This window comes from Punica granatum, chromosome 3 (assembly GCF_007655135.1).
Source record: "Punica granatum isolate Tunisia-2019 chromosome 3, ASM765513v2, whole genome shotgun sequence".
Lineage (NCBI taxonomy): Eukaryota > Viridiplantae > Streptophyta > Magnoliopsida > Myrtales > Lythraceae > Punica > Punica granatum.
In genome coordinates, this window is record NC_045129.1 from 14,004,003 (window position 1) to 14,013,593 (window position 9,591).

The following is a 9,591-nucleotide window of genomic DNA, read 5'->3' on the forward strand; positions in this document are numbered from 1 at the left end:
TTATTATATAATTATTGTGTCCCAACAATTATCCTATTCCATGAACATTATCAAAAAATTAATAATAATAATAATAATAATGATAATACAACAGCAATAACAATAACAATATCTCCCCCATCAATTATCCTATTTAATTCAATCTACCAAGAAATTATCTCATTTGACTTAATTGATTTAATAATAATAATTATGTAGACATATAGATGTAATAATAAAAATAACAATATACATATAATAATTATTTTAGTGAAAGTTATGGAAACATAAGGCATACAAAGAGTCGGTGAATGAGAAGGCTTCACTTCAAATTTTTGGGCAAATGGCACTTAATGGTGAATACCCTAGCAATGATATATTATATATAGATTGGTGAAAATTATCATAAAATATAATAATAATAACAACAACAACAACAACAACAACAATTATAGTCATTTTTGTCCCAAAAAATTATCCCATTTGATTTAATATAGCATTATCCCATTTGGACTAATAATAATAATAACAACAACAACAACAACAACAACAACAACAACAACAATAATGACAATATCTCCCCGACAATTGTCCATTTGATTCAAGCTACTAGCAACTATCCCATTGACTTAATTAACTTAATAATAATTATATAGACATATAGAAATAATAATAAAAATAATATATGTAAATAATAACTATAAAAAAATTTAATAATAATAATAATAATAATAATAGTAGTAGTAGTAGTAGTAATTTTTGTCTCAAGCAATTACCCTATTTGGTATAATATAGCATTATCCCATTTGGGTTAATATTAATAATAATAATAATAATAATAATAATAATAATAATATAGATATATAGATTTGGCTTTCCTAGCTTAATAATAATTATATAGAGATATAATATTCAATAATAATAATAATAATAATAATAATGACAACAATAACAATAACAATATCTCCCTAGCAATGATCCCATTTGATTCAATCTACCTAGCAATTATCCCATTTGACTTAATTGATTTAATAATAATTATATAGACTTATAGATGTAATAATAAAAATAATAATATATAAATAATAATTATTTTAGTGGAAGTTATGGAAACGTAAGGCGTACAAACTACCAGTGAATGAGAAGGCTTCATTTCGAATTTTTAGACAAATGGCATGTAACATTAATGCCCCAACAATTGGATATTATATATAGATTCAATTTACCTAATAATTATCACATTTGACTTAATTGACTTAATGATAGTTATATAGACATATAGACATATGGAGGTAACAATAAATATAACAATATATAAATAATAATTATTTTAGTGGAAGTTATGGAAACATAAGGCATACAAAGTGTTGGTGAATGAGAATGCTTTATTTCAAATTTTAGGACAAATGACATTCAACGTTGGAAGCTTCAGTAATTATATAATTTTATATATATTCCTTGAATTTACTTCGATGGGTAGAATAATTTGAGAGATAGAAAGTACGTCCTTTTATCCCAAAACATATATAAACCAACATGTATCTGGCCCTGCGGCTTTAACTCAAGAGCAATGAAATTAATTTTAAATCTTAGATTTTAGTCATGAAACTAGGAAAAAAGAAAGTGATTATGAATCTAGTTAGAGTTAATATAAATATACATAAAAAAAATTCATTTAGTTTCGTTTGATGAGAAAATGCATGAGAAATGCAAAGCGGTAAGATGGTGATGCACGACGTACCTAAGATACAAATATTTTATTTGGAACTTGTTATTTATCCGAACAACTTAGTTATAGGAAAAAAAAATTTCTTGTAATTAGTGCAAATTTACCTTTCTTAGGATTAATTAAATAAATATATATAATATTTGCAACCGAATGAAAAATCTGTTCTAAGATTAAAACTAGTGTAAGAAAAGACATTACTTTCGAATCTTTTCTAATATGGGACCTTTTCAATTTGTTTTCTTAATCATTATTGTTTTTATTGACTTGAAAACTAAATTTAACACATAACGCTAGGCATACTCTAATATATTTTTCTTATGAATAGCCACACTCTAAGATACATACATACATATATATATATATATATATATATATTTAAAAATATGTTTCTAGTGTCCATACGAAGAGGGGAATGTCTATAATAGCTAGGTGAAGGCCGGCAGGTAACATTTTAATATGCGACACACGAAGGCTCAAATTGGCGACAATAAATAAATACTGGAACTGAAGTGCATAAGACATGAAATATGAGGATGGAAAGCCTCCAATTGACTCGTAAAAGTCGCTCCAGTCCCAACAGAAACAAAAGTCCAGTCGCGTAAGTTGAGAGTGATGTTCTAATGATTTCAATTTTACTCTTATGTGGTTTGAAGAATTCCAAGTCTCGAGTTAAAATCCCTTAGAGACATGCTAGGGTGGGTTTTTTGTCTTGGACCTTAAGTCATATCCGACTTTTGTAAATTATACTAGATTTCTGGTAGTGCTACGCTAATATGATCAATGCTTGCACTTCATCTGATATGTTCGCGGTTAGACACAAGAACTCGAATATTGTGTAGCGAGGTGGTGATGTTACCATCACTATTGCCCAACATCTTATTCAAAAATAAAATAACAGTCCCGTTGTGCTTTGTGCTTGAGCATGTGTTTTTTCAATATTTTATTATTATTGTTCTGACGTCATAAGTTAAGGATTTTTATACTGTATCACATGTGAAAATCAATTTTCCACAGCCAACTCCCAAAATGCAACAATACCAACATCATTAACTTTTAAAAAAATTCCATATATATAAGTGTGTGTGTGTGTGTGACTGATTTCCTAAAACAATCACCAGTCATCGAGAATTATCATTCATAGTATCTTTACCTCGAATTTCGACTCACAGATCAGGAAATGACAAAGACAAAAATTCTCAGTGAGGATTTTTTAGATGTGCATAGCTAAACTAACATTTTAATTGTTCTAAGTACTTCATATATAATTAATATTGAAGTGTATTTATGATATTGCAATTTATTATTAATTTTTTCTATTGTTGGATCATAAGATGATAAATTATCGCATCGAGTTAAAAGTTGTCCGATATTATGAGCTTGTGAAAATTTTATAATGTATGTGCCTTTATTCACCTCACAATCCTTGATTGTCCTTCTATACTTATACATTCTATCAATAAATTTCTTTACATAAAATTTTTCCCCTTGTATGTATTTTTTTTTCGTATTGATAGATAATAACCAATATATATATATATATATATATATATGTGCTACAAGATGTACAGATCTAAAATGTTTGAAGCAAAATACAATATTAATAAAATAAACAGCATATTTAATTAGCAATTTCTTGTTACATTTTACTTAGTTTTGCAACTGTTTAATTAGAAGCATATAAAATAATTTGTTTTTTTATATATCAAAATATTTAATTTCTTCTAATTATTTTGTCGAGGAGCATCAACATTTTGACAGCTTTAAACAATTAAAAAGATGAAGATTACATCTTCAATTGTAGGAATTTATAATAACAAAAGTTTATAATATTTATAATATTAATATTAATATTAACAGTTCAATGAAAGTCTTCGTGACTTGTATACATAATTTAAAGGATTTTTTGATAGATAAAGATTATTAGAATTAGTAATTAAATGGAGTCTTGGAGTGCAGTATGATCGGGATAACCCTCAAATATACAAAAAGATGCAAAATTTGACTTAAGACCAAGTTATTCTAAGTCATGTGCTTGAGAGTTATCCGAACAAGTACTCCAAATACATTTCCATGTAGAAAATCTACAAAGAAGGGATCATTATGTTTGCTTTTAACAAAATCTACGTACTATTAACAAAAAAATAAAAATAAATAAATAATGCATCTCTCCTACTCATCTGATCCCTTCTCCCTCTCAACAACCAACCCCACCCCCCCGGCCGCGGTCTCTCTCTCTCTCTCTCTCTCTGTCGCTCTCTGGGTCTCTGCTGATATTGGTAAGTTCCCACTCAAAGCTCAGTCAGAACCCACTTAGTCCGTCCGGAACCCACCTGATCGATTGAGGGCCTTGCTGAAGTCAAGAAACGAGGTCAGTGTGTCCCTCCACGCAAATGCCCATAATCCATTTTTGCCTCTTTCCCTCTCTGCCTTACCCAGCGACTTAAAACTGCTTTGTCAAGGTCTGTTGTTGCTCGTCGATTTTTAGCTGCGACGCTTTTCATATTGGTTCTCTGTGTCTGTCAATCGGAAAGTTTCTCTCTGTGTCTGCTGCGAGAGGCTCAGAACCAATCTCATGGGAATCAAAAGTTTCCTCTTTGATACTGTCTGTTTGGCTCAGAATCGCAAATGTTTTAGTGGGCAATAGCTTTGTAGCTTCCTTGCTGGATTAGCCAAACCCCTTTTCGTTCCTTTTGCGGGAAACGTTATGGGCTCGTCGGAAGCTATCGCAGCAGTCGCCTGTTTCTGGCTTCTCGTCGCGGCCGGAATTTGTGCTGCGGCCACCCCTTACATCGGGCAGATTCCTCCGGGGTTCGAGGCCTCTCAGATGGAGTGGGTCGATCACAACGGCCGGTTCTTGCTTTCGAACAACTCGGCCTTCGCCCTGAGCTTCTACACCGCGGTTGATGTCAAGACTTTCGTGCTCGTGGTGATCCACGTCAACAGCTCCAAAGTCGTCTGGACTGCTAACAGGGGCAAACTGATCTCAGACTCCGATAAGTTCGTTTTCGGCAATGATGGGAACGTCCACTTGCAGACAGAGAGCGGACTTGCTTGGTCCACAGACACGGCGGGGAAGAAAGCCAAGGCCATGGTCTTGCAAAATTCGGGGAACTTGGCTTTGATTGGAGATGACAGTGAGGGAATTCTGTGGCAGAGCTTTAGCCATCCGACTGATACCCTCTTACCCGGGCAGGAGTTTACTGAAGGAATGATGCTGAAGAGCTTCCCGAATCCCAATGACCTGTCCGTATATCTTGAGATTAAATCAGGGGATTTGGTTCTCTATGGTGGATACAAGACCCCGCAGATCTATTGGTCAATCAGGAATGATTCCCGCAGGACAAATGCGAGCGTCTCAGGGAAGGTTCACTCTGTTTCCTTGTTATCTAATTCGTGGAACTTTTATGATCAAAACAAGGCCTTTCTTTGGCAGTTCATTTTTTCCGAAAGCTCAAACCCAGATGATTTCTGGGCCGCGATTTTGGGCTCCGATGGGTCGATAACATTCAATAATCTTCGTCGGGGAAAGCTGGTAACTGCTGAGTCCACCAAGATCCCACAAAACTCGTGCAGTGTTCCCGAGTATTGTGAACCTTACAACATCTGCTATTTCGATAACCGGTGTCAGTGTCCTCCACCTTTGAGCTCTCGATTCAGATGTAAGCCCCAGACTTTATCAGCATGCAGTGAGTCCGACAAAGTGGATCTTTTCTATGTTGGAGAGAAGCTTGATTATTTTGCAATCCCGTATGTTGCTCCTGTTTTGAAGACCAATCTGGATGTCTGTAAGGAAGCTTGCCGTGGCAACTGCTCTTGCAATATTCTGTTCTTTGATAACAGTACGGGAAAGTGTTTTATGTTTGAGGATATTGGCAATTATCTAAGGTCCGATCCAGGAACCAACGGTTATGTGTCGTACATGAAGATTTCGATCAAAGGAGGTGGGAGTAGGAAGAAGGAGGCCTTATTGATTGTGCTCCTTACTTTTGCAACAATTGCAGGCATAGCTATCCTGGTTTATATTGGATTCTGGTACCGCCGCAAACAGCAGAAATTAGAGGATTACTCTCCGGAAAACTTGGAAGACGACAATTTCTTGGACAGTCTCTCAGGTATGCCTGTTCGTTTCAGCTACAGTGATCTCTCCCAGGCCACAAGGAATTTCTCGACAAAGGTTGGGCAAGGAGGGTTTGGGTCAGTCTACCAAGGCGTCCTACCTGATGGAACTCGTTTGGCTGTCAAAAAGCTGGAGGGAATCGGCCAAGGGAAGAAAGAATTCAGAGCTGAAGTTAGCACCATCGGGAGTACTCATCATGTGCATTTGGTGAAGCTGAAGGGCTTCTGCGCCGAGAGGGCCCACAGGCTTCTTGTCTATGAGTTCATGTCAAATGGATCTTTGGATAGGTGGATCTTCAAGAACAACGAACAGGGTGCTCCCTTGGATTGGGACACAAGGTACGGTATTGCGTTAGGCACAGCAAAGGGGCTTGCGTATCTCCATGAAGAGTGTGAGGGGAAGATTGTGCATTGCGATATAAAACCTGAGAATGTCCTTCTCGACGATAATTTTGTGGCAAAAGTCTCTGACTTTGGCCTTGCAAAGTTAATGAGCCGGGAAGAGAGCCTCGTGTACACGACCCTAAGAGGGACGAGGGGCTACCTGGCCCCAGAATGGATCACGAACAACCCCATATCAGAAAAGAGTGATGTTTACAGCTATGGCATGGTGCTTCTCGAGATCATCGGAGGGAGGAAGAACTACGATCCCAAGGAAAGCCCAGAAAAGGCCCATTTCCCTTCATATGCCTTCAAGATGTTGGAAGAAGGGAAAGCAACGGAAATAGTAGACCCAAGGATGGAAGTTGCTGAGAGCGATGAGAGAGTCATCGCTTCAATAAAGGTTGCATTGTGGTGCATACAGGACGAGATGTATCTGAGGCCGCCAATGACTAGAGTGGTTCAGATGCTTGAAGGGCTCTGTGATGTGCCTCAGCCTCCGGTGTCTGCCCATCTGGGATCTCAGACAAACTCCATCAAGTGGAGCAGCAGAACTTCAAGCTCGTTAATAGATTGGAGCAGCACTGCTCTCTTGTCTGGAGTCCGTCTCTCGGGGCCTAGGTAATAAAATGTACAGCTTCGTTACAAGTTATGAGCCGAGAGAAGATCGATTTGTTCTTGAACATGTACAAACCTGGAGAAAAGAATGTCTATGTACTTTAAGACTGACTCAATGTCATTCCTCTGTCGTGGTTTCGGAATCCTGGGTTTTCGCTTGTCTTTGTGTGGAGGAGTACCATATTCTTCTGATGGCATGATTCCTTTGATTGAATTTTGTTTTGTTTTTTGACAGGACACTTGAGGTTCTTCAATAGTACACTGTAGAACTGTTTTGTTTCCATGAAGTGTATTTTGTTTTGTGAATGGAAATATTCTTATGTAAATCTTCGATTCGATTGATCCCCTAAATAGATGTTTACGGGATCCAAGTTACTGTTTTACTGTAGATTTCATCTCTTGGTTGTCCAGATTACTGAAAAATTTTACTATTTATTCAGAGTCCATCACAGCATGCCAAGAGAACAAAATTGCAGTTAATAATACAGAGACTAGTTTGATCTGTAGATCCAATGAGTTAATTATGTAATAGAGTCAGTGTCTTGTCGCATTTGAAAAATGTTCTTACGAGATGTTCGCCCTAATATCTAGTGCAAGACGATGATACCTAATATTCATCGGCACGAAGATTTTCCATTGACGTACCAGCATATTAATTACTCTCCTGGAGACGGGGAAGCCCAACGTGATATGTTGCACTTAAGTTCATACTAGCATCGTTTCTCCCCCAACAACGCAAGAATCGGTCAGTCAAAATGTATATCTAGGACTAGAGATGTCCTGTTTGAGTTCATGTTCCATCTGTTCCATCTGTAGATCCAATGTATATCTTGCTTTTAGAAATTTCATCGACTTTTACATGGCCCTGATGTTCAACAAAGGTCAAAAGATTCTTATTCTCTCCATACTTATGACTTCTGTTATCTTCATCTAAAGTTAGGTCGTTGCTCACGTGAATCTCACCATTTCAGTCCAAAACTTTCTTATGAACCCCGTTCCCTCCTCTCGTGCAATTCTTATTAATGCTTTCCTACGTATAATAGATGATTTTATCTGATCTTTTCTGGGTGGAAAATTGTATCTGATCTTAGAAACATCGATAATGTTAAAGGGAGCCATAGGCTGATGAAAGTATGGAAAGTGAACCACGACTCTATATATATACATACATATATATATATATACACACATATATTCTTATTAATTCTCAAGCCGTTAAGTGTTTAAAAATACAAAACAAAACTCTCTCGCGTTGTCATGTCATTATCATCCATACTAAGGAAAATTTTCTATTCTTTTATCAAGAAAATACTCTCATATAAATTGTCCTTTATTCATAATATTCTCTTATATACTATTAATGAAAGTGTATTTATAGTGGAATATACAATATATCATTCTATTTAAATAGATGTCGCTTTGTTATATCTGTATATATAGATATAGTAGAGCATTTTAATAAATAGGAAAGGAGTTTTTTTTAAGGAAATATTTGCATATATATCTTACATTGAAAATATTAGATTATAAGAAAATCTTGAAATATGCACGATATAATACTATTTACTAATTTAAGGTTAAGAACGAAATAATTCATATATGGTATTTTTCTATTATGTTTTCTTAACTTGTAGGATAAAATCTTATTAATTGTGTGATATATAATTATAAATTTCGTATTTTGTTTCTTTTGCCTCCAAGATCTCTCTTTAGGTCTTCTCTGCCTTTATACTTTATTATTGTCAAGCCTATACACGCAATTTATCATTTTATTTAGACGAGTAATCTCACATTTACAGAAAAAATAGTTGGATAGTTTTATTATTATTTTTATCTAAATTCGTGTGGTCAGATTTATATTGTTTGAGGAACAATTCAGTGTTCGAAGAGTCAATATCGGAGATAAGTTATACAACTGTTTTTATTAGTATAAATTCTATTTTTTTATTGTGACTTTTGTCAGGTGATTACTATATCATGTTTTTAATTTTAAATATAAGGAGATAATTTACTTGTTATTAATTATTATTGTTGTTGTTCTTCTTCTTATCATTGTTTAAGAATTATTTTCTCAACCTAATTCAAAAATAAAATTTTTTTAAAATACATACGAGAATATTTTTATTTTTTAAAATCCCATGCATCGCGCGGATTATCATTTAATTTATCCAATTTGAAAACTTGCTCATCATCACCATATTTCCATGAAGAATGACCGTTTAAGATTGTCAGAGGATTTTCAAAAATTATTTGAGAATTTCCCGGTAATTTCAAGAATACCATTTAAAAGAAATTGCCATGCAAGTTCGTAAAAAATTCCGTCAAGTCTTAGCAGCGAGTGAGGTCTTCCACGACGGCTTCAGATATAATTATCTCATCACAATCCCAAAGTTTGAAAGCTAACTAATTTGGGCTTGTCCTACATGATCCCTCTCTATGTCGCTTTATTAGCAGGTTTATAATAAGATGAGCCAATCAGAACTTGGGGTTGGTGAGAGGCTAACTTTCCCTTCATTCGAGAAGGTCTATGCTGATTGCATCATACAATCAAAATAGATTATTATAATTTCTGATATATTACTTCATTTTTTAGTAAACTAGTCTCGTATCCCATGCGTAATGCGAGCGTCAATTTTACTAAAATATCATCAGCTCGTTTTATATAATTTTGGCAAGAGTCTATCGATGAAATTCACCTTATATACATAATAAATTATATATTTAGATTTTTTACGATAATTATTCGAATAATAAAAAAAGCTAAAAAC

The 9,591-nt window shown here is 34.7% G+C and overlaps 1 protein-coding gene across 1 annotated transcript; it reads left to right on the forward strand.

Annotated features, from left to right (window-relative positions):
- The first annotated feature begins 3,896 nt into the window (after positions 1-3,896).
- LOC116200247 (G-type lectin S-receptor-like serine/threonine-protein kinase SD2-5) lies at positions 3,897-7,216 on the forward strand. The gene is made up of 2 exons (XM_031531059.1): positions 3,897-4,076; positions 4,168-7,216. Exon 2 carries the CDS (start codon positions 4,413-4,415, stop codon positions 6,828-6,830), a length of 2,418 nt encoding a protein of 805 aa, XP_031386919.1. The 5' UTR covers positions 3,897-4,076; positions 4,168-4,412; the 3' UTR covers positions 6,831-7,216.
- The last annotated feature ends 2,375 nt before the right edge of the window (positions 7,217-9,591 follow it).

Bases quoted from the DNA above. Each gene is read 5' to 3' on its own strand.
- LOC116200247 (XM_031531059.1), top strand. From the start codon at position 4,413: ATGGGCTCGTCGGAAGCTATCGCAGCAGTCGCCTGTTTCTGGCTTCTC.